Source organism: Octopus bimaculoides, chromosome 8, assembly GCF_046866305.1.
Source record: "Octopus bimaculoides isolate indiv1 chromosome 8, ASM4686630v1, whole genome shotgun sequence".
Taxonomy (NCBI): domain Eukaryota; kingdom Metazoa; phylum Mollusca; class Cephalopoda; order Octopoda; family Octopodidae; genus Octopus; species Octopus bimaculoides.
The window spans coordinates 31,470,148-31,497,200 of NC_142935.1; the positions used below are offsets into that span (position 1 = coordinate 31,470,148).

The 27,053-nt window shown below is 35.7% G+C and overlaps 1 protein-coding gene across 4 annotated transcripts in view; it reads left to right on the forward strand.

The window, feature by feature from the left end:
- Positions 1-27,053, forward strand: part of LOC106882798 (uncharacterized) — a 101,293-nt gene that overhangs the window by 66,166 nt on the left and 8,074 nt on the right. For 2 of the 4 annotated variants that reach the window (XM_089356306.1, XM_089356305.1), the window contains exons 8-21: positions 7,026-7,643; positions 12,627-13,211; positions 13,866-14,053; positions 15,139-15,270; positions 16,426-16,587; positions 17,118-17,705; positions 18,086-18,281; positions 19,615-19,832; positions 20,979-21,087; positions 21,690-22,424; positions 22,715-22,834; positions 24,404-24,588; positions 25,933-26,101; positions 26,876-26,983. In XM_089356306.1, the coding sequence (XP_089212432.1) occupies positions 7,026-7,643; positions 12,627-13,211; positions 13,866-14,053; positions 15,139-15,270; positions 16,426-16,587; positions 17,118-17,705; positions 18,086-18,281; positions 19,615-19,832; positions 20,979-21,087; positions 21,690-22,424; positions 22,715-22,834; positions 24,404-24,588; positions 25,933-26,101; positions 26,876-26,983 (4,113 nt within the window). The remainder of the gene's footprint in view (positions 1-7,025; positions 7,644-12,626; positions 13,212-13,865; positions 14,054-15,138; positions 15,271-16,425; positions 16,588-17,117; positions 17,706-18,085; positions 18,282-19,614; positions 19,833-20,978; positions 21,088-21,689; positions 22,425-22,714; positions 22,835-24,403; positions 24,589-25,932; positions 26,102-26,875; positions 26,984-27,053) is intronic. The other 2 variants (XM_089356307.1, XM_089356308.1) reach the window with 2 other exon arrangements.

The following is a 27,053-nucleotide window of genomic DNA, read 5'->3' on the forward strand; positions in this document are numbered from 1 at the left end:
ACTTGATTTTATCAAACCCCAGGAGGATAAAAACCTAGTAATAAGGGTTTAATTACTGTGATTACAATTCTATTATTTTTTGATATATTGTGATAATTATTGTTAGTTTATTTGTTGCTTTTATGGGTTTTTTTTGTTATATTGTTGTCTTAATATTATTATTAAGACAACATATATATAATATTAAGACAATATAGTCTCAATATTATTAGTATTCTTGTCACAGTCAAATAATGTTCTAATTATTATTATTATTACTATAAATAACAATAATAGTTAGCTCTAGTATTACTTTTATTATAAAATTGGTAGGTAATTTATTAGTTCAGTCACAACATAAATTTTGTAATTTAATATGTTGTTGTTATAGAAAAATCTTAACGAACTTCTTGAATTCTTGTTCCTACTTGGATAATTGAGAGAGGTTTTTTTTTTAAATTTTCTTTGCTCTTCTTGTTTAATACTTTACAACACAATTGAAATATTTTCATTGTCATTAATATTTACATTATAGTTTTATTTTTTTCTATTTTTGTAACAATGTAGCCTAATATATTTTAGCATTTTGATCTATGTGTTTATGTGTATATGTGTATAAAATGCAGTGTGCATACAAATATTTGTATGCACACATCATTCCATACACCATATCTAATGGCTTATAGGACACAATTTTTTTTTTTTTTTTTTTTTTGTCAAATAAAAGTTTCAAAAATCACTCTGGATCGTATTATGCAATGTTAGGCCTTCCATAAGCTTTAGCAAACTAAAAATATTATTCTTAGATATGCACTGCCAAATTTGGAGTGCATCTAATAGCGCCCGTGTGTCTTTTATGCCATGAAATTAACTATGGTTGCATACCAAATGTATAAACTGAAGTCACTATTTAAATTTTTAGACTTTGGTTATTCTAAAAAATTACTATTTTTAGATCTCACAACGAGAGATATTCAGCAACAGTACTTTGTGGTAAAGATTGTTTGCCAACATAACATGGCAGTCCTGGTTTAGGACGAATGTTGCTGTAATTTAACCCCAGGAGACATCGTCTCCAGCTGGCTATACGACACGATCTGTGTCCTTATATTTTCGAACAAGGGCATCTAGCACCCCCACTCAGCTCAAAACATAGATATTGTTTTAAGCTGAGTGGGGGTGCTAGATGCCCTTGTTCGAAAATATAAGGACACAGATTGTGTTGTATAGCCAGCTGGTAACAATATCTCCTGGGGTTAAATTTAGTTATTCTGTCAAGGAATTGGTTCATTTAGATTCCCTGTACTCTCACAGATCTCATTTTTTCTTCCTAAAGTATTTCTCTTACCACCAGAAATACAATCAGCAATCTAATTCACCCAGTGTAATTTGCATAATTATAAATCAAAATGAGCTCAGAGAAATACTTTATTTGATGGTATACAAGATGCATCTGGAGGTGCTTGGTTAGGTTACTGCACTCATGGTTACTAGATCATCATGGGTTCAATTCCCAAGAGTTTTCAAGAACACAGTGCACCACCTGGTTGGATGGAGTGTTGTGTTCTTGAGCAAAACATTTCATTTCGTATTTCTCCAGTCTGCTCAGCTGTAAACGGGTCACTCTTTGATGGAATAACTTTCCAGTTGGAGGGAATGTTAGCCTGCTCACATATCCAGCAGGGTGGTGGTCATTTAAAAGCTAAATCAATGCAAAGCACACTGTGACCAGCGATGTATAACAACATCTGATAGTCTGGTTCCTACTGTGATATAAGGTGCACTGTTTTTTCAAAAAATGTCCTGCAAAAATCACTCTAGGTCCTGTCTATGCAAATCTGGATCTCCCATGTGCTTTAAGGCACTGCAAACTTCCTTCCTGAATACGTGTTACTGAAATTGGGTTATGTCCAATATAATCATGCATCTTTTATGCCATCAAATATGGTTACTACAATGAGCCAATGGCATGAATTTGCATAAATAAGCTGACAGTTGATGTATTGGATGCTGTCCCCCCCCCCCCCCCCCACTAAAAAAAAGAAAAGAAAAGAAGCAATTATTAGAAATTTCCTTGCACAAAAGAAAACCAACACTAAAAAGTCGTTAGTGACCAGGAGATAACTTCTAGAACTGAAATCTCTCAAAGCTAATTTACATGCTTAGAAGAAAATCAGATTTTTGTCTACAGGCAGGAGATAACTCTGAATACGTTTCAGTCTGTTAGACCTCATCAGCATATATGCAATTATATGTGTATGTATGCATATACACGTGCCAAATCAGATTGGAGCCTGGTGTAGCCATCTGGTGTAGCCATCTGGTGTAGCCATCTGGTTTCACCAGTCCTCAGCATGGAAAGCGGACGTTAAACAATGATGATGATGATGATGATGATGATATATATATATATATATATATATATATATATATATATATGTGTGTGTGTGTGTGTGTGTGTGTGTGTGTATGTATGTATGTATGTATAGATAGATAGATATACTACACATAGACACATAAACAAGTTTTTCTAGGAGACTACATTGTTCTTTTGATTTTGTAAAATTAATTCATTATTATTTATTATCATATTGTATTAATTATTTTGGAGAAAGTCTCGACATACTGTCCTTCATCTGAGCCAAGTCATTCTGCTAGCCATTTGTGTGTGTCTCACCAGTTTTTCCTTTAGTTAGTCAACAACGTTTGCCTTAATTTCCTCTCAATCTGCAATTATAATAGTTGTTGTATGCATAGCACACCCTGCTGTGAGTTCTTTTGGTGTGAACACATTCACTTTTCCAACAGCCCCTTTTTTTTTATATGTTTCTTTGCAATTTGCTTTTTCAGTAGTTTTTCTCCTCCATTCCATATTTTGCTATGTAACTTCTGATTCATTTTTCTGTTTTGTTTTAATTATTTGCCTCTATTTTCGCCTTTCTTCCTCCTGTAGTTTGCTCTTTTGTTCTACTTTAGTTTGCCACCCGACATCCTACTATTGTTTGCTTTAATTTTGATCCAGTTATTTTGGGGTTGTTTTTTTTTTGGTTTTTTACATTGTTTTGTTATTGTTTCTTCTCATAGTTAGCTTCTTTTTTTTTTTGGCCTCATAGACATTCCTGAATGCACATTATTACCTTAACAGAAAATAAAAAAGAAACAATGGAAAAAAAATAATAAAAAGAATTACTTTCTTTATTATTAATTGGTCAAAAGAAACAAAAAAAGAAAACAGAAAACTTTATAAATTTAAATTTTCTGAGCCAAAATTCTTTTGATTAAATATTTTTATTTATTTTCATTTTTTTTTTTTTTTTTCGTTCTTCCTAGCATGAACAAAAATGAAAAAAAAATAATAGATAAATAAAAATATATAATAATAGTTATTATTATAGTTTATTTTCTGAAAAAAAAAAAAAATTCAAAATTATGGAATTTTATCTACATTATACTTTACAGTTGTAATTTCTTCCTGACGATCATAATTATAATAATAATAATAATAATAATAATAATAATAATAATAATGTTACTAGTGCATCGTTGCTGATGATGTTGTTGCTGATGTTATTAATTTCTCTTGTTTTTCTGCATGTCTGTAAAATTCACCAAGTTGTTTCTACTAAATAGCATTAGTAGTTGTTGTTAGTATCAGTAGTACTAGCTTCCGAAATAAGATTCTCATTACAAAACAAAAGTGTTTTGAAAAAAAAAACAAAAAAAAAACAGTTCAACTTCAAAAGAATTTGGTGCATCTGTCTATGCATGTTGCACCGAGTGACTGACAGGATGCATGTGTGCATTTTGGCATGAAGCAAGTGTTGTTTTCAGTTGAGATTCTTTCAGTTTCTCTGAGTGCATGCATGTTTGTGTATGTATGTATGTATGTGTTTGTGTATATAATAACAAAACTATTCAGTACTAAAGTCACCTAAGGGGCCTTCATGAAGAAGGGGACAAGAACCTTGGCATAGAATTTATGCATTTTTAATATTTTATGCATGTATGTTTTATTTATTGTATTTTTACTAATATATATTGTTTATTCATATTACTTCATGTTTAATATATGTGTATATATATATATATACATATATGTGTATCAGTACAAATCTCTGTGTATATGCATGTCATGTGTGTGTCTCTGTGCAGTTAAATGTTTTATCTGTGTGTGTGTGTGTGTGTGTGTGTGCATGACAAATGCAAATAATTAACAAATGGAGAAAACCACAGACTAACCAACACAACAGCCGTAAGATATGTTACGCCACCTATTTTGTTAACGTCATGCTTTGTATTAATAAGTAAGCTATAAATGTGGTTCAATCTATGTGTTGGTTAATCTGTGGTTTTCTCCATTTTCTAATTATTTACATTGGTTCTTGATAAACTCTTGTTTATACTGTTGTTATCTGCACTCTATGTGTATGGTGTGCCTGCACACCAATGCCTGGCATAATACAGATAACGGATACCAAAAGTATATACAGATAGTTTATCCCTTAGTTGGTTACTATAACCACTAACCCTGTTTACACTATATATATATATATATATATATATATATATATATATATATATATATATATATATTGCCAATGTATCATATATCCGAATAAGAAGCACGCTTTAAAGTATAGAGCAGTAAAGTATTAAAGCAGTAAAGTTAAAATCTGGTCATAGAGTAACCAATAGTTTCCCATCCACAAAAGCCACAGCTTTGTGGACAGCTCATCAGTCTCCATACAAAGACAAATTTAACTCTTCACCTCTTGGAGATGGAAAGTTGTATGTGAGTGTGTGTATGTACACGCACACAGACACACATGCATTCTCATCGAAAATGGAGGTGAGTACCAACATTCCCATGTGGTACACTTGAACAATTGTAAAGAAACCTTTTACCTGAAACCATCGGTTGCCTTATTAACCAGCAAATGAAGAATATTTATATACCAATACTGAGTTGAACACTTATTCTTACTGTTTCACATTAGCGTACATCTGTGTGTGTGTGTGTGTGTGTGCATGCATATATCTTGTATGTGTTTCCATGTAGTTATGTGCTATACATGTATGTGTGTGTGTGTGTGTGTGTTTGTAGAAATTATTTTTAAACTAATGAGACAGAACTAAGGAAATTCCTTTGACTAATCACCTCTTGCAAGATCAACTTTCTTATTACCATCATACAATTATCGTCATATGTAAAAAATTAAGTAAAAATTTAGTAAAATAATTGGATCTTTTTTAAAATGGGAGCCACATTTTTCATTAATGTTTTACGTAGTGTTTTTGGTACCGAAAGACTTTCAAACTTCGCATACTTATCTATTTTGTGTTATAGAACAGAAAAATATTTTTGTATTCGAATTTATTTCATGTAAAAAAATTGTCTTATTTCGATAATTTCAACCAATCACTGACAAGTATTCAGTTGTTTAGATTTACTCCTTTGGCTGATTAAGCGATGTAAAGCGTATTTAATCTCCATACCTTCGTTTTATTTGCTTTTTTCATTTTAAATTTGCTTTAACCCTAACCCTAACCCTAGGGTTAGGGTTAGGGTTAGAGTTAGGGTTAGGGTTAGGGTTAATTGTTTCAGAATCGTTTGTTTATGTAGTCGGCACTTAATGTATATGGGCTGAATGGACGTCAGTGATTGGTTGAAATTACAGAAATACGACAACTTTAACATGGAATAATTTATGGATTTCTTTTTTTTTTTAAGAAGACTAAGAGAAAAAGATGTTTTATATGACACATTCTACCAGTGTTCCAAGTTTCAAAGTGTTTCGTTAATGAAAAATGTGGCCCCCGTTTTAAAAAAGATCCAAATAATTGTCATAATTAAGTTAGTGTTTGGAATATAAACTAACATGAAATTTTGATGGAAGATTTTAATATAGATCATTTTAATCCTTTTAATACCATATTTGAAATAACTAGTTTTTGTTTTAATTAATTTGTGAAATTAATTTAGTAAAATAATTGTCATTATTAAGTTAATATTTGGAGCATAAATTAACAATTTTGACGGTAGCTTTTAATTGAAAGTGAGATTGTTTCTGGCAAAGATGGAGTCTGTTCTTCTGTACGAGGCTGAAACATGGACGCTCACTAAAGCACTGAAGAAGTAGTTGGACGGTTGTTATATGAGGATACTTAGAATGGCATTCAATGTCTCCTGGAAGAGTCATACAAGAAATGCTGACACTTATACCAGGGACTACCAAAAGTAACACTGAAGATACAGCATAGAAGGATGAGGCTAGCTGGATGCTGCATCAGACACACCGATGAAATTGCTAACAGGCTAGTGCTCTGGCAACCAACAGAAGGAAGAACCAAATGAGGAAGGAGGAAGATGACCAATATCGACAACTTGCTGGAGGATACTGGTATGGAAGGGGTACAGGAGCTGAGGACCATTATGGAAGATTGAGATGAATGGGGAAAACATGTGGAAACAGTTTTGGGGCGTCCTATGGGACGACCTAGATGAGAGATGAGAGCTTTTAATTTAAATCGCTTTAAAACCGGAAGTTTGTTTCATAGAACCAGGAGTGGTCTTAGACAAGTTGGTATCAAAGAGGTTAATATCTATGTTATAAAGTATTGCAACAGTGCCTCACTAGAGCTTCTGGGCAACGTGAATATATAAGCATCACATTTGAGAGAAGAATCTGAATGTTAAAGGATTAAATAGGTTTTAGACTAGGAGTATCATGATAATCTAGGTAGGCCATGTTGAGCAGTGATTATGTGGGTGAGTTGTGTGTGTGCCATGATATGTCGCAAGGGACTTCAATATTGTGTTGACGTTGTTGTTATTTTTGTTTGTCCTTTAAATTTTAGTTTTGTTTTGTGTTGTTTTTCTTTATTTAAACAAATTACTGACAATCAGTGAATGTTTTGTTGCATGTTTTTTGACTGTGTGTTTATGATAATGTTTTTGTTTGTTTTTTGTTTGTTTGTTTTTTTGCATTTTTTTGGTTTGCATCATCCATCATAGTGTAGCTTGCATCTCTTTTGACTTTGCACAGATGGCAGTAGGCCGGAGCCTTTCTCTATGGAGTCTGAAAAAAATCACATTGTTGAAAACTCTCACTTTATTATCAATTTAGTCAATGGTGCTAATGTGGTCGAAGGAAAGCTCGGCAACGGTGTAACAATGAATGGAAAAGGTCAGTATGTACGTATCAATGGTAATATGAAGGATTGTATTTACAATCTCAACCATTGTAAGACTGGATTAACGCTTGGTCTATGGCTAAAACCATTTGATCTTAACGGCAAGAAATATTATATTTCAAGTCCAGCTTACTCGCTGTATTCGAAGGATAATATCCTCTATGCTAAGTTCCAAAATGCAACCCATTCTTGGGAAATGTCCACCCCTAAGTTTAAGGGAAACGTCTGGCAACAGGTGGTTATGAGTTGGGATCCAGCAAGGGGTTCCAAGTTGTATATAAACCATGAGAAGGTTGCACAAACGACAACTTCAAAACCTTTCATGCAAGGTGATACACCTGCTGAAGGTATATACATCGGTACCAGTGGAAATAATGTTGGACGGTTCACACCTGATTTTGATGTTGATGAAGTGCAATACTACAGAACAAGCGTCAATGGAATCCTTGATGGATTTGGACCATTTTATGGTAAGTAAATCAATTTAGTTCTAATATATTGTTTATTTATTTCTTGTTTTCTTTTTTTTTTTATTTTTAGCATTTTTTTTTTTTACATTGGTGGAATGTTGGTGAAGGGAAAATATCAGTTTGTCCATCAACCATGAAACTATAAGGACATCACTGATGAGATACTTTTAAGGGTTTTTTAAACCTTGATTCTTCCAAATGTATGGTACTTAAATGAGGTCCTTTAACCCTGAAACCATTCAAGCAAGAACAATCATGACGCTTTCCATCTTGAGCAACAAGTTAACCATTACTTTGGTAATAACACTCAATGGTATTATTCCATGAAGAATATGGCTGATAAAATTTCTTAAATATTCCCTGAGATCTTTTATCTTTTACTTGTTTCATCCATTGGACTGTGGTCATGCTGGAGCGCTGCCTCAAAAGGTTAAATTGGATTAACCACACCTAGTACTTATTTTTCAGTCTAGTATTTATTCTAGTAGTCTCTTTTGGCAAACTGCTAAGTAATGGGAACATAAACAAACCAACACCGCTTATCAAATGGTGGTAGGAGACAAACACAAAGACACATACACATATACATGTGTGTACATGTATGTGTATATATATGTGTGTGTGTATATATACATATATATACACACACACACACACATACACATTATATATATATATATATATATATATATATATATATATGTGTGTGTGTGTTTGTGTTTGTCCCCCCGCCATAGCTTGACAACTGGTGTTGGTGAGTTTATGTCCCCATAACTTAGTGGGTCGACAAAAAAGTTCGATAGAATATGTACTGGGCTTACAAAGAATAAGTCCTGGGGTCAATTTCTTCAACTAAAAGTGGTGCTCCAGCATGGCCGCAATCAAATGGCTGAAACAAGAAAAAGGAAAAAAAGAATATATATATATATATATATATATATATATATATATATACATACATACACATACACACATACATGATGGGCTTCCACACAGTTTCCATTTATGAAATTCACTTACAAGGCATTGGTGATCCTCGGGTATCATAGAAGACACTTGTCCAAGGTGCCATGCATCAAGATTGAACCTAAGACCATTCAATTGCAAAGTAATGCCTGCACCTATATGTTGTACTTACATGCACCACATATAGAAAAGGTCATGCTGCTACCAAGCAGTGCAGGTCACACTAATATCATAAAATTTAAGAAAATACTTAACGCATTTTCAATTGGTCTATTCATCTTCGTTAGTTGCAGTCTTTACACAACAGCTCAATTAGTATAATTAATGCCCAGTTGTTAGTTGTCAAGTGCCTGGTTTTGTTTGTATTGCTTCTCCGAAAGAGCTTCTTAAATAATATACAAAAAAAATGCTGCTAAACAAACATGTCAGTATGTCTTGTAGATATTCAGCAAACATTATGAACAACAGTTTAATTAGGATCTTACATGTAATATCAGTGTCGTTAAATTGGGTTGTCAGCCGGCGGATTGGTTTGCATCCTGGACGAAATGCTTTGTGGCATCTCTTCTAGCTTTCCTTTCTGAGTTTAAATGCTGTTGGGGTGGAACTTTGCCTTTCATCCTTTCTGGGTTGATAAAATAAGTTCAAACAATATAAGGACACAGATCGTGTCATATAGCCAGCTGGAGATGATGTCTCCTGGGGCTAAATTACAGCAACATGCTATACTCTTTCTCTTTTACTCTTTTACTTGTTTCAGTCATTTGACTGTGGCCATGCTGGAGCACCACCTTCAGTCAAACAAATCGACCCCAGGACTTATTCTTTGGAAGCCTAGTACTTATTCTATCGGTCTCTTTTGCCGAACTGCTAAGTTACGGGGACGTAAACACACCAGCATCGGTTGCCAAGCGATGTTGGGGGGGGACAAACACAGACACACAAACACATACATACACACATGCATATATATATATATATATATATACGACGGGCTTCTTTCAGTTTCCGTCTACCAAATCCACTCACAAGGCTTTGGTCGGCCTGAGGCTATAGTAGAAGACACTTGCCCAAGGTGCCACGCAGTGGGACTGAACCCGGAACCATGTGGTTCGTAAGCAAGCTACTTACCACACAGCCACTCCCTTTTGGATTCCTTTTAATCACATTGCTGGTTAATTATTTATTCCTCCATCCATTTTCTCCACCCACTATCCCTGGAAGGATTGTAGGGATAGAGCCCTTAGGCCCCTCCTCCATAGGATCCCATCAGAAACAACCATTATTACACTTTCCCATTGAATTCCTTACCATGACCAACTGTGTCTATAGACATTATCCAACCATCTCATTCCTGGTCAACTCTTAAGTCTCCTGCTGATTGGCTCAGCTTGAGAAATTCATCTTAAGATACTTTCTTACGATATTCTTATGTCCATAACATACGATTAATTCATCAGCATTTATTAATTCATAATTAATCAATTCTAGAAAAGGCACCACACAAAACATCATACTTCTACTAGTCTTCAATGATTAAAAAAAAAACTAACTCTATTCTGTGAAATAGATATTTATTTTTGCACTAATCTCCTCGCCAGATCTCAAATATTCTACTATTCTCAGCTTCTCAGCTACACATGCTTTCGCTAATTTATGCACTAGCTTCAATAATTATTGAAAATCCATGTCATTGTTTCTACATGAGGGTTCCTTGCTCTCCTTCTTTCTACTGCATAAAGAAATCCATCCCAGAATGTAAACCAACAGGCTTCATTTTTATTTCCATTTAGCCCAAAGCTTCAGTGATGTCCTTTTTATCTCTATTTAAGTAAAACCTGAAAGTTTGTGTTTCTTTATAGGTACACAGCAGAATACTTGCAACAGTGCATGTGCAGAAATCCTGGCTTTTTAAAATTATCGTTATTATCATTATTATTATTATTATTATTATTATTATTATTATTATTATTATTGGTATTATTATTATTGAGAGTAGTGCATGCCATCAAAGTGACACTGGGGTAAAATATACGAAGCCCATTATACGCATCATGACTACCCGTCTGATAAGGGTACACCAGGCACATGCATCACAACCATATGTGCGCAACATGGTGATCTCATATCAAAATAAACAGCGCATGACCTCGCAGGTGGGGCCCAGTTAGAATTTATGAGATAACACCAGATTAACTCAAAATGATGTGAATTAATAAGGATTATATTTGACAGAGTAATCTGAATGCGAAAGAGTTAAACTTCTTTCTTCATCACAAGACTCACAGCCCTTAGTCTCCATCCATGAACCTATTCCAGTTGCCACTTAACTCCTCAGTTTGTGTTGTTCATTAGCACTGTTCTGCCCTTCTTTCATTTTTTACTTGTTTCAGTCATTGGACTGTGGCCATGCTGGGGCACCACTTTGAAAAGTTTTAGTAAAACATTGACTAGCACCAGCCACTTTAACAAATGTACTGGTTGCTTTTTCTATGGCACCAGCATCAGTTAGGTTGCCAAGATAGTTCTATAACAATTTGCCTGTGTCACAGTGTTACTTAAGTGTGTCATATTATACTATTAAGTGTATTTTATTAGATCTATCTTGCATATTATTGTCATGCATATATTTTTAAGTGCATCATATTTTCTATTATTAAATGCATCATACATATTATTATTATTATTATTATTATTATTATTATTATTAAGTGTATCATATCATACATACTACGAAGTGTGTCATATGCATTATTAAGTGTATTGTATGTATTATTGCTACATGTATCATATATATTATTAAGTCTATCATGTACATACCATTTCGATATCATCAACATTATATGCTTTCTGTTGCCTGAATGATTACTTCATCTAAAATCTACTGCTTCCAGTCTGCTTGCAGATCAATTCTATACTGTTCATACATCATTTATATATATATATATATATATATATATATATGCATTTATATATATATTTGTGTGTGTGTATGTATAGTCATCTAAGAATGCATAAGTCAGAAAAATGTGTACAGTATTATAGACCCATTCCAGCTGATCTCAAACTATCAGTTTCACACTGGGTATTGGATAACTGGATATCATCTCTGAAGAGCAGGTGGTGTTACTTCAACTGCACCATTATCAAATATCTGGCAATCTAATACCCTGTACAAAATGGATCTATAATATTATATACCTTGATTAATATATATATATGTATGTATGTAGTAATAAAAGCTTTGCTCTTGGGGCATGAGCCTTTTCTGAGACGACTTCAGTCTGCTACAGCATTGTCAGAAATGTCATTAACCAAGAACTTGCACCTGTTGCTATGTTGTCCTGTTGTTTTCTTGGAGCTAGAAGTTCTCTTCAGAGCTTATATCAGATTCTTCAATCTTTTTCTTTTTAACTCTCTCCCTAATCTTGTCTGGTGCTTGACTTAATGTATTCTAACTTATAATATAGCCTTTTGCTAAAGACTATAGTATGCTCTTAATTGCTTAATAAACTAATTAACAAAGCAGAAGTGAAAAAGTATAAAGCATATATTATTTACCTCATTACTCATCCTCTTTTAATTTTTTTTTTTTTTTTTTTTGGATGGGTGGTTATTCCATTTGAAAAGCTTTTGATTCTATTAGTCAGTAAGTCAGAGTTATATTGATGAGATTGGTGAGCTGGCGGAATCATTAACACGCCAGACAAAATGCTTTGCAGCATTTCGTCCATCTGTATATTCCGAGTTCAAATTTTGCCAGGGTCAACTTTGCCTTTCCTCTTTTCAGGGTCGATAAAATAAGTACTACTTGAGCACTGGGAGTCGATGTAATCAACTTACCCCTTCTGCAGAACTTACTGGCCTTGTACCAAAATTTCAAACCAATATTGAGGTTAATTTCGTTCAAATTAGAAATGAAAATGTATAAAAATAAGAAAAGAAAACCAAAGCAAAATAAAGTAAAATTATGTTTGTCAGTTCTTCAGCTCTTCTCTTCTCCATTTTGTTTTCCAGTTGCTACTGAGAGTCCTGAAATTGTATTCCGTTTTGATCGACTGCTTCTCCCTCGTGTCAACATGGTTGGTTACCCTGATCTCGTTAGCAGTGACGAGGGCAATGTCATTCGACTAAATGGCCGGGACCAATATATCGATCTGGGCAATGATATAACCTGCGGCGGGGACTTAGAAAACTGTGTTGATGGCCATGTGATGCGATTGTATGTGAAAGCTGATAAACTTATTGACAACACATATTTCCTTGACAGCTACCCTACATCAGTTTACTATAAAGACGGCCAACTCCATGCTGAAATGAGAACAGCGACTCAGACCTGGCATGTAAACACTACAGAGTTTGAAGCCGGAACATGGCAATATATTGAACTTGATTGGTACCCAGATGTTGGTCTGAGACTGTTCTTGAACCGGAGAGAGGTTGCACATGATACTATTCCCTACTTGCACCAGAAACGGCCTACTTCATCAAAAACATACATTGGTCGTTCTCTAAAAGACAGCCTTAACAGTTATTATTTCAATGGTTTTGTGAAACAGATGGAACTTTGGCGAAGAAACCGAAACTATCATAAACCTAAGCGTAAGTACATAATATAAGTTACATAGTTATGTTTTAGTAATAGCTTGGAAAAATTTTTCACTGACTGAAAGAAAAATGGATTGATAAATTTTAAAATATTGCGGAATTTCAAGATTGTACGAGGGTGAGTCAAAAAAAGTAATGCCATTTTGTTTAGGACAGGTATAATTACCAACTCAGGAACATGTATCATACATCAAAATGAAGTTGGTCCTCTGTGGATCACATCCCTACTTCTCAACATAGTCACCGTTTCTCTCAATAGCAATGTTCCACCTTTGAATGAGAGCATATATCCCTGCCCCATAAAATTCTGTCGACTGTTCATTGAGCCACTTCTTCACTACAGTTTTCATTTCCTTGTCACTGGGCTGCGAAGTTCTGGAAACTTTAGATATGGATTTAGGAACTCTGCTATTCTAAACCAACTGTAAAAAGCTAATACGAAAAACTTGAATGTAGTTGTGTATTTAATGAAACATTCCATAAAAGAAAAACTGCTCCCCATATATATATAGATATGTGACTATATATACATCTATATATTTACAGATGTATATGTGTGCAAAAATATATATCATATATGCATCATATAAATATGCATAGATATAGCTGTGTATATTAAAATCATTTTCTTTTTTTTTTCCATTTCAGCTGAACAGACTATCACTCTAAGTGGAAACAGTTACTATGGTTTCAACATTTCTATCCGGAATAATACTCACCATGTTTCTCCAAATAAGGAACAATTCAAATTAAAATTCAAGAATGATCTTTCTCAAAGGGAAGGTCTTTTATGGTATGCCCTTGACAGCTCACGTAAAATATTTTTGTACATCAAAGTGAGTACTTTTTCTGAGGTTATGCTACTAGAAACGTCAAACGAATAACTTTCTTAACACTCAACTTACCATAGGAGTCACCAGTGACTCCCCATGCTATATTTTTAATATACCATGGGAGTCACCAGTGACTTCTCATTATATTCTTAATACATCATGGGAGTCATAAATGATTTTCCACACTATATTTTTGATAAACTATAAGAGTCACCAGTGTTATATTCTTAATATACCATAGGAGTCATAAGTGACTCTCCACACTGTTTTTGATATACCATGGGAGTCGCCAGTGACATCCCATGCTGTATTCATTTTATACCATGGGAGTCACCAGTGACTCCCAATGGTGAGTCCTTTCTCTGTAGAACCTCACATTACTGTAGTTCGAACTACATTATTTGAAATTTAGGAAATGTACAGAGCACATTTATTTGTCTTTCTCAGATGGATTTTGAATTTGAATCAATTAGAAGCTGAAATAGGACAGTAAAAAGGATGCAGGCCACTACAAAATAATTTTTTTGAAAAAGAAGCTATTCAGGCTTATATATATAATCTGTTTTAAAAAAATGAAACCAAATGAAAATACCATGTTCCAGGGCCCACACAGAGCATATTCTTCAATAATTTTATCAGTTTTCTTGTGTCTTGGGTGGGTCATTGTGTCAATAATAATCATACACACTGGATCTGTTTCACTTTAAATAAGTTAAATTGATTGTCACTTGATTAATTATTTAACCAATTAACTATGAGTTATTTGATTAATTGTTCAATCAATCAATCAGCTAAGTCTGTCATTGTCCGTTCATTACCATTCACTATTGATTGGTCTGATTGAATGATTAATCAAATAATCAATTAGTTAATTGGTTTAAGCAATTGACAAATAAAAAAATAAACAGGTGACAGAGAACCAGTACATGTACTATTATTGGCATAAAGACCCACCCAGAGATAAAACAAAACATGTTTCATTACAAAAATCCACATCAAAAGTTTTGCAAACAAAATACAGAAACGAACAAATTTTATCAGTGTTTTGTGAATTGTTTTGTAATAAAATCTCTTTGGGTCTATTGTAGGATGGTGACCTTTTCCTGATTATCATTGGGCCCGATGGTCAGAAATACAGATGGAAGATGAAGAAGCCAAGTAATGTCACATTTAATGATGGCAAAATGCACAATGTCCTCTTACGAAGAGATGGCCACGAGGTGAGATTGTTTATGTCTTTGTAGGTCTTATCTTCTCTTTTCTTCCATTTCTGCTATATTCTTGCACACACTTGCACATATTTAACATTTAAATGTTAAATATATGCAAGTGTGTGCAGGATATATAATAACACATGTTACAATTGATGTGTTGTTTAGTAAAAGAGTGTCATAAGCCCCACCCCAGCCATTTTCAAGGTTAGTTTATCATTTTCTTTGTCTCGACGTCTAGAATCCGAAACAGTTGGGAGGAGGAACCGCCAGTGTGGCTTGGAATAAAGTCGAAAATCCGGCTGAAAATAATTATACCTCGACGCTATTGACATGACGCTCGCTCACTCAAACTCAGAGCAGAGAGTTTAGTAACACACCATCGTAAGCACCCACACTCAATAACTTTGGTGTGGTCTTTGTATCAGTTTCCAATGGGCTATTAAAAAATAATCTACAAATCTGATCCAATTTGTCTGTTTGTTGATCAGAAGTTTTCTCCATTTTCTGATTATTTAAACATATATATATATATATATATACATATATATAACTCATACTCCATACCTCCCCTCAAAAGAAAAATGATTATCTAAGTTACATGAGCTCTATATTAACCTTGAAGAAGTCCTACCATCATATAGTTAGAATGTGGTAATTTTTTGTAGCATTAAGCCAAATGCTTCGAAATTCCCTATCAACTAGATGATAGGACTGAAACATACATGTAGGATATTGTTTTCTTTTTTTATTTTAATTCATTTTTCTTTGAGCTCTCAACTTTTTTTTCAAAATGTCATCTTTTTGTAACATACAAATAAATTATTAATTACATCTACTTATTCTCCATTTTCTTCTTGTTTTCCCCCTATATATATAACACTTTTTCAATTCCCGAGCGTTATACTAATACATCTGTTTGTTTTCTACACCAGCTGTCTTCGTCTGTTGTTTTTTTGTGAATTCTCCCTATATATATATATATATATATATATATATATATATATATATATATATATATATATATACATATATATATATATATATATATATATATATATATGTATGTATATGTATGTATATACATATCTATATATATATATATATATATACACCTCAAAACATTAATTTTTAAAACTTTTCTTCGTCTTTTCTTCTTCACAGGTTTACTGGAGTGTTGATGACATCTACAGACAAGCTTTCAGTCTGCCAATTTCCATCAGTCTGTTACGACCCAAGGACTACATCTTCATTGGTGGAACCCCTGACAACATTGACTACACCTCGTCAGAGGTTGACAAAAACTTCAAGGGCATTACAGGCAATGTAAGCTGCAAGTTTATTATTATTATTATTATTATTATTATTATTACTACTACTACTACTACTACTACTACTACTACTATCATCATCATCATCATCAGGCAGTGAGCTTGCAGACTCATTGGCACGCTGGGCAAAATGCTTAGTGGTAGTCTGTCTGTCATTATGCTCTGAGTTCAAATTCCACCAAGGTCGACTTTGCCTTTTATCCTTTCAGGGTCGATTAAATAAGTACCAGTTACACACTGGGGTCAATACAATCGACTTAATCCGTTTGTCTGTCCTTGTTTAGCCCCTTGTGGGAAATAAAGAAATAAGAAACTTTAGCACACCGGGTGAAATGCCTAGCGGTATTTCCCAAGGTGTTGTACAGTGGGACTGAACCCAAAACCACATTGTGACAAACTGAGCTTCTTAACCACACAGCCATACCTGTGCCTATCATAATCATTATAGCTGCTGCTGCCACTACTACTACTACTAACCCCACAACAGTCACTGATTCAACCAGTTTTTTTAATCTTTTTTTTTAGCTGATCTACACATCCGGCCGATATGTTTTGGATATTCTGAATATGAACCCACAGATTATCCACGGAGTCCATCCACCAACGACCCACACACCCATAGACATCACTCCTTCACAGAAGCCACCCAATACGTTCTCGCCAATAACGTTTGTGCGTCATCAGAGCTATGTGGAGACCGATGCTTGGGACATCTCCCAAGGCGGGCAACTCAAGTTCAAGTTCTACACCAATGACCCTGAAGGCTTGATGTTCTACAACGGTGACCCCCGCTACTACGCGGCTGTTGAAATATCTGAAGGAAAACTCTACTTTGTCTATAACTTTGGCGATGGCAGCAAACGAATTAGTTTCTTTGATGATATTGTCAATGATCGACAAGCCCACGAAGCCACCGTTACAATAAACCCTTTGAAGACGTTTCTGAAGTTGGAATTGGATAACAAGAAGAAGAGTGTTCGTCTGCAACTCAACGAAAGACAAAATCGACCGCTGCCAGGTCCTATGTATGTTGGTTGGGTACCAAATGCTAACAGACTGCCATGGGACCTTTGGGCTAAGAAAGGATACCAAGGTTGTTTGCTGAATGTGCAGGTGAGTTCACATATCTCTCCTCTTATCATCATCATCATCATCATCATTGTCACTATCATCATCTTTTATCATTTCTTTTGTCATCTATATCATCATCATCATCGTCGTCTTCATTACCATCATCATCATCATCATCATCAGCATTTATTATCATCGTTATTGTTATGATGATGATCATCAACATTATTGTTATCGTCATTCATTGTCATTGTCCTCATCATCGTCACCATCATCATCGTCACCATCATCTTTATCATTTCCGTTGTCATCTATATCATCTTCATTGTCATCATCATCATCCTCATTATCGTCATCACTTCCATCACTTAATTACCATTTTCTTTTACATTTAATGAACATTTTCTTTTTCTCTCTTTTAGATGAACCATATCAGAACCAACCTTCTCAGTAATGTGGGAAGATTCCAGCTCGGTCGCGCCATCGATGCACGTTGCTACCCTATTGTACCCCAGTGTGACAGCACAACATGTAAAAATGGCAACTGCATTGACTACTGGAATGGTTATAGTTGTGACTGTACCAACGAACCTTTCACTGGCCCCAATTGTGGTCAAGGTATCCAGAATTTACTTCATTTGGTCAACTTCAATGTGTCCCATTTCATTACACAAATACGGGACATTTACATTTTTATCTTTTATTTGTTTCAGTCATTAGACTGCTGCCAAGCTGGAGCACTGCCTTGGAGAATTGTTTCAGTTAAATGAATCAACCCCAATACTTAATATTTTTTTAAAGCCTAGTATTAATTCTATTGGTTTCTTTTGCCGAACCACTACGTTATGGGGATATAAGCACACCAGCAGCAATTGTCAGGCAGTGGTGGGGAACAAACACAGACACAAAAATGCACAAACATAAATGTATACATATCAGTATGCTCCGTTGGATGTGTAATGTCAATGTGAATACCCGTCAGAGTGTAAGTATCTTGAGAGAAAAGCTGAACATTAGAAGCATCAGTTGTGGTGTGCAAGAGAGACGATTGCGCTGGTATGGACATGTGGTGAGAATGGATGAGGATAGCTGCGTGAAAAAGTGCCACACTCTAACAGTTGGAAGAGGTAGGCCCAGGAAGACCTGGGCTGAGGTGGTGAGGCAAGACCTTCGTACATTGGGCCTCACCGAGGTGATGACTACTGACCGAGACCTTTGGAAATGTGCTGTGCGTGAGAAGACCCGGCAAGCCAAGTAAGATCGTTGCCAGTGCCCCTGGACTGGCTCTTGTGCGGGTGGCACATAAGATGCACCATTTTGAGCATGGCCGTTGCCAGTACCGCCTGACTGGCCTCCAAGGGATTTTCGAGCGAGATCGTTGCCAGTGCCCCTGGACTGGCTTGTGCGAGTGGCACATAAAAGACACTATTTCGAGCGTGGCCATTGCCAGTATCGCCTGACTGGCCTTCATGCAGGTGACACGTAAAAGCACCTACTACACTCTCTGAGTGGTTAGCATTAGGAAGGGCATCCAGCTGTAGAAACTCTGCCAAATTTAGATTGGAGCCTGGTGTTGCCATCCGGTTTCACCAGTCCTCAGTCAAGTCGTCCAACCCATGCTAGCATGGAAAGCGGACGTTAAACGATGATGATGATGATGATGATGATGATATAAATAATTAGAAAATGGAGAAAACCATAGATTAACCCACACATCGATTGGACCACATTTATAGCTTATTTATTAATACAAAGTATGGCATAACAAATCTTACAGTTGTTTCTAATCAGATTGCCAGAAACTAGGTTTGACGGATCTTCTCAAGCACATCTCAAATAATAAATCAATGCCTGTTAGAAATAATCTTCATAAATTCAAATAGGAGTTATTTGCAAAGCACAATAGCAAGACTTTATAAATACTTGATCCATAAATGCATCTCTTTTACAGCTGCTCCTGTCACCATGTTTGATGGCACCAAAGGGGCCTGGGTTATCTTTGCTGATGCCATACGCTCTCATACAAATGATATTTCCCTACGCTTCAAGACACATCTCAGTAACACTACCCTGTTCCATACGACAGCTGAAAATTCCACAGACAGTGCAATGGCTGTACTTGAAAATGGAATTTTGAAACTTATTATAACGGTCAACGGCCAAAGAAAGGTAAAACAATAGTTTTTTTAATGATATTCAAGAATATTTTGGAAATGTTCTTTACATTAACTATAAATTTATATTATAAATTCATTTATAAGAGGAAAATGTTGTCGCACTTATATCGGCAACTTAATTGCAGACACTGGCCTGGAATGGTATCCAGGACCTCAAAGCAGTGATGACGGACCAAGAAGTGCGATGGGTAGACTTAGTTGTTGCGACCCAGTTTGGAACCAGGCCATAATAAAAAATAATCAAATTATATACATATGCGTTTATATATATATATATATATATATATATATATATATAATGTGTGTGTATATATATATGTGTATAGTTGGAATTTACAAAAAAACAAAAGACAAAGACGGGTGTGTAAACAACAAACAGATGTATTAGTTTAATGCTCAGGAAGTGAGAAAGTCTTTTACGTTTCAAGCCTACGCTCTTCGACAGAAAGGAACACAGAAATAAACAGGGAGAGAAAATAAAAAAGGTTTAGTGGCTAGCTACCAATCATAGCGAAATATATATATATATATATATATATAAATTTACTTTATAAATTCATTTATGTCTGTATGTCATAATTACCAAATAGCAATTAAAACCAGCTCCACTTGAAGAAGAGGTCAACATGCCATTAAGGAAAAGGAGAAGCTTATTGGCTGGAGTTAAGAGGACTTTGATTTATATTAGAAAAAGAGTAGAACACATTTATGTTCGAGGTAATTTGCATAATTTAAGCATAAATGAGCCAAGGAAAATAACTCAAAGTGGCCCTTGGCATATATTAGGACAACAGAGGCAAATACAAATATGTCATGTACCATACGATATAAATTATCAATTTATTAAAATTACCTGTGCCTTTAGACAATGGCAGTTAAGACTGGCTCCTTATGAGAAGGGGAAACAATCTCAAGAATGAAGAATTTCTTTAAAGTTGAGAGGATATCAAAGCAAAAAAGAGGCTTATTGACTGGGGGGATGAGGGGACAGCTGTGATTCTAGCTTGACAGCTACAAAAGTACTGTTTATGATTGGAATTGGTGTCCAATATCCATTTTCTCCATTTTGTAGATAACACTTCTATCACCATGGTGTTGTTCATTTTGTTTTGTTTTGTTTTTTTGTTTCAATTTCTAGGTTCTTCGGGCTGGTTCTGATTTGAATGACCAGAAATGGCACACCATGCAGCTGAAAAGGAAGGGGAACCAATTATATCTTAAAGTTGACAATGGCAAAGCAAGTGAAGGTAAATTTGATTTGAGTTCATAATTTTTTTTCTCCTCACATATTGAATTCTTGACCAGAAGGTTGTGAAGGCGCATGGCACAGTGATCAGAGTGTCAGGCTCACAATCATGAGGTAGTGAGTTCAACTCCCAGACCAAGCTGTTTGTTGTGTTCTTGAGCAAGACACTTTATTTCATGGTGCTCCAGTTCACTCAGCTGTAGAAATTGGTTGCAGCATCACTGATGCCAAGTTGTATTGGCCACTTTGCCTTTCCCTTGGACTACATCAGTGGTATGGAGATGGTAAACTGGTATGCATGGGTGACTGCTGGTCTTCCACAAAAAAACTTGCCTGGACTTATGCCTCAGGGGGGAACTTTCTAGGTGCAATCCCATGGTCATTCATGACCGAAGGGAGTCTTTACCCAATTTTACTTTACTACATGTTATTGTAAACACTACTACATGTAAGTTTATATGTGAACATAGACACTGCTATAATTTACTTTGCAAATTCAGGTATCTTTCAATGAAAATGATGCTTTAAGTTCTGTTTGGTTACATGATAACTCCCTTTTTTTTTCTAAGCACCTGTTTCTCAAATGTTTTTGTTTAATTTCAGGTCATGTTGATGGTAAAGGATTTTATTTCATCATGAAGCGATTGGACATTGCATCGGCAAAAGGAGGAAGTCCAGATGGCAGCTACTTCGTTGGTTTCTTGCAGAATCTTTTCTACAATGGACATGATGTTTTCTCCATGGAACAGCGAGAACCTCGTACCACTCTTGTCTTTGTCAACAATACTAATCGTCTGCCTTCTATTGTCTACAACCCTATCACTATTTCAAACATCAAAAGTTTCGTTCGTTTACCAAAACTGAATTCATTAGGAAACATTATTGAATTAATGTTTAAAACTAAAGAGTCCAGTGGAATCCTTCTCTTCAACAATGGTATGAACAATGAATTCATTGCACTAGAAATCTTCAAACGTAATCTGTGGCTTGTCTATGACACAGGCAAAAACCCAACATCCATCCATTTGAACTCCCTTGATGTTAGCGATGACAAATGGCACTCGGTCAAGATTAACTTTGTCACACCCCAGCAGATTATTGCCCACGTTGATGGTTCTGAGGTGATTTATAACCAACAGGCTTCAGACAAACTTGATTTAGATGGTCCTCTTTATCTGGGTGGCATACCCAAGTCATTACTGAAGGGGAAAATTGCTGAACAATTAAGTTCTACGCATGGATTTAAAGGCTGCTTGGCTTCTATACATCTGAATGACAAACCTGTTGGTATGGGTAACTTGGCTGGTAAAGGTTCCAGTATCAAATCTGGTTGTCTTGGTACGTTAATATATTTTATATATTTAATTTATTCTTATTTATTTGATTTGGTAATGATGTGTTGGATACTTGTTTCAGTTTTTTATGGTTCTTGTAAATATCCAGTTTCTTTCCAAAAATTTAACTGATTTTGAAAAAGTTATACATGTGCAATTGGTATGTAATTATGAATCAATGATTAAAATGCTTAATGTAAATGTTATAAATCATAATAAGCGCTAGTCTAGTGCTCATATAGAAAAATGGATAGGTTACTGTTTATCATATATTCTTTATTTTCCTTCTTACAGCTATATCTACCATCTGTCAAAAGACAACTTGTGCCAATAATGGGCGATGCCATCAGGGGCCGACTGGTTATCTATGTGACTGTGACAAAACTGGTTACACAGGTACCAGATGTACCGAACGTGAGTATGCTCCTATTTGTATGTTTATTTATTTTACGAAAGTATGTCTGTACATAGAAAGGTTCTCTGCCTGGGTTAAAGAGCCTCTATTAGTTTCTGTTCAGGATTACTTGTTTCTTAAATAAATTGCCTTCCGTGCAGTCTGTAGAGTCCACAATTCTTCCTAATGCTACAATCTGAAAGCCACATCTTTCCATCAAATTGGGATATATGTATATGTGTGTGTGTGTGTGTATCAGTCATGTCCACAGGCAGACTTATGTCCACTAATTGATAAATAATCCCTGCCTAATTATAATACCAAAAAATACAACTGATCTGCCTGTTTTTCCTTCTAGTTGTGATTCTGAATTTCGGTGCCTCCCACTTTAATCCAAAGCAAAATTCTTCCCATTTTAATGGAATAGCTAATATGTTTTATGTATTATATACATCTCTCCTTGGTTATGGTTAAATGACTGCGGTAGCTATTGTATAATATACATTACAAAATATGCATGACGAAATGACTGTCATCATCCATGTCTTTGATTGGTCACTTGTACATTGTTGAAACAATTGTAAATTATGGAATAAATGTAATGACATAGATCCTCCCTTCTTCATTGTGTCTGTGTATTGCCTTTTCTTGCCTTGGACCTTCAGTTCCTGATAAAGTCATAAAGACACTATCATGATATGCAGTAAACCTTAGGCGTTTTTAGACCTGGAAAAGGGCCATCTCTCTCCAAGTCTAACCATACTTGATTTTCTCCCAAAGAGGGAGAGAAAAAAAAGAGAGAAGAACTGATTCCAGTACAGAACTGATACTTTATTAATCTCAGAAAGACAAAAGATATAACTGACTTCAGTGATATTCAAATTCAGATTACAAAGAGCCAGAATAAAGACTACTAGGAAGTCTATCTGATACTCTATCAACTTGGCCAATTTCCTAGCTTATAGATATATAAATATATACACCAAACCCATTCACAAAACTTTGGTCAACTTAGGGTTATAGTAGAAGTTGTGAAGGCACATGGCTTAGTGGTTAAGACAATCGGCTCATGATCATAAGGTCATGAGTTCAATTCTCAGTGACATGTTGTGTCCCTGAGCAAGACACTTTATATCACGTTGCTCCAGTCCACTCAGCTGGCAAAAATGAGTGGTACCTGTATTTCAAAGGGCCGGCCTTGTCACACTCTGTGTCATGCTGAATCTCCCTGAGAATTACGTTAGGGGTACATGTGTCTGTGGAGTACTCAGCCACTTGCACGTTAATTTCACGAGCAAGCTGTTCTGTTGATCGTATCAGCTGGGACCCTCGTCATCGTAACCAACCGAGTGTTCCTGCCTATAGTAGAAGATACTTGCCCTGAGTGTCACACAATGGGACCAAACCTAGGACCATGTGGTTGGGAAGCAAACTTATTATGCTGCCACATCTACTCATTTGATAAATGGAAACTGTGTGGAAGCCTATCAATTGTGTTTTTTTTTTTTAATGTACAACTGTCAAGCTGCCTTCTTTATGTAAGTAATAAACTAACATTGCTGGTCCCTTTTTGTTTTTTCTCTCTACAGAACCCCTTGGTTACTACATTGGCAAGAACAAGCTGCATGGTGTAATAGTATATACCTACCCCCCAGATAAACGTATCGACTCTTCAGAAGAGGAACTTGCTTTAGGCTTTATGACACAGCATACTAATGGTGTATTGACTCGTATTGTCAGTAGCGTCAACGATGACTTCATCGAAATACGAATGGTTTGTTGTTCCTTTTCCACATTCTTCATTTTTCATTTATCTTTCTCTCTCACTCTTCTACCCACCCCACTAGCAACCTATCCTCCTAACTCTGCCGACTCACTACATTCCCCTCCCCTCCATCTCCCACTCTACTTTCACAACCTCCAGACTTACCCACCCACTCACCTTATCCAATCTCCACCCAGTCATGTTTCCACCATCTTATCTCTCTCACTCTCTCTCCCTCTCACTACTATATATATATATATATATATATATATTATAAATAAATATGCCCTTTTAAAGCCTAGCCAGGCTCATGGGCCCAGTTTCCTGGTTTCAATGGCGCATGTGTTCCCCAGCTGGACAGGATGCCTGTCCATCGCAGCGTTACTCATTTTTGCCAGCTGAGTGGACTGGAGCAACGTGAAATGAAGTGTTTTGCTTAAGAACACAACGCGTCGCCTGATCCAGGAATCGAAAGCACAATCTTACAATCATGATGCTGACACACTAACCACTAAGCCACGCGCCTCCACACACACACACACACACACACACACACACACACACACACATATATATATATTAATCATAGTGTACAGGCATCCAGAACTGATCAACAAGGAACACTTTTCTATATTTTAGAGATGAGGAATTCTGGACATTATTTACATTGGACAGATATTTGTCCTCATCTTGTTTGTTGTTAACACAACGTTTCGGCTGATATACCCTCCAGCCTTCATCAGGTGTCCTGGTAGAATTTTGAACCTAACACTGGGTTCTCATTCCTAAGGTATTTTTTGCTGATGTTACTATTACGTTGATGACACCTTTATATTCTGGCCCCACCAGGAAGATGTCCAAGTACTACTAGATCATGTGAACTCAATAAAGCCATCCATACAGTTCACAATGCGAAAGGAAAAAGACAATCAGCTGGCATTCCTGGACGTATTAATACCACGCACCAAGTATGGATTCAGGACATCCATATACCGCCAGCCAACCTTCACTGGATGATATTTCAACTTCAATTCCCACCATCTTCTCTCTTCTTCTCTCCATACAGAGAAACGAGACATGCAACATAAAGAGTATATCCCTTCGTCAGTTGTCCCTGTCAGTGCCTGTATGTACATATATCTGCTAAGTTGCAAGATGGTCCCTCATCCTTCCTTCAGAATTGCTCTGAACCTGTGACTGAACTGTTAAAAGCCTGCAAGTAACAACACCATTTCTCATAAAATGCAGGACAAGATAAACTTTTTTTCTTTTCAAAATAAAATATATTCAACCAACAATAATATTTCAATGTGTAGTGACTATGGCTGTATCAGACCCTATTTATCTTTTCAGGTTGATGGCAAAATCCAGGCCATCTATGATACAGCTGGAAGTAAACATATCTTAAGCAGCATTGGGAATTACAGTGATGGACAATATCACACATTGTACTTCACAAGAAATTTTACAGACTCTGTTTTGTTAATAGATAATAATGAAAGTATTACCAGTGAAAACGAAGGTCAGATATTGTTGTTTTTGTTTTTGTGCTATTTTCTTATTACTTTAAGTATCTGCTTTTCTGCTTGTTTCAGTCATTGGACTGCAGCCATACTTGTCAGCATCTTGAAGGGTTTAGCTGAATAAATTGACCTCCTAGAATTTATTTTCTTAAAGTCTCGTACTTGGTCTCTTTTGCCACACTTTTGGTCTCCTTTGCCACACTCCTAAAATACAGGGGTGTAAACTAACCAACACCAGTCGTCAAACAGTGAGTATGGACAAATGCAAAGACAGACTGGAGCAATTTAAAATGAAGTGTTTTGCTCAAGAACATAATGCGCCACTATGTCTGGGAATTGAACCCACAAACATCTAAATCATGAGTGCCACACCTTAACCACTTGACTATGCACCTTCATATATTCATATATATATATATATATATATATATATATATATATATATATATATATATTCAGTGGGCTTCCACACAGTTTCCAACATCCATTTTCACTCACAAGATGTTATTTGCCTCAAGTCTATTGTAGGAATCACTTGCCCAAGGTGCTGCACAGTGGTACTGAACCCCTAAAGGGAGCAGCTCCTGCTGGAGAGACTCCTTGATCTCTGACCTCCACATCCTGTCAAGTAACATTACTCCAAAGATAGTTTGGAGGGTCCCAAAGGATCTTTGGAAGTACTTGCCTTTGCCATCATACTCTTTTGGTCATTTATCTTCGGTTGTTCATTATGACATTGTTACAAAACCTTAACACAATCTTTTCACTTGCAGATACCTACCCAGCTGGCTATTTTGATAAATTAACTACAATAACTGTGGGTGCAGCTGAAAAGATCTCTGCTAGTGAATACAAAGAACCGTTTTATGGTATCATTGGAGGTGAGTACCTTTTCTTTCTTTTTTACAGCAATTACGCCAGATTATTCCAGCTTATGAGTCACAAATATTT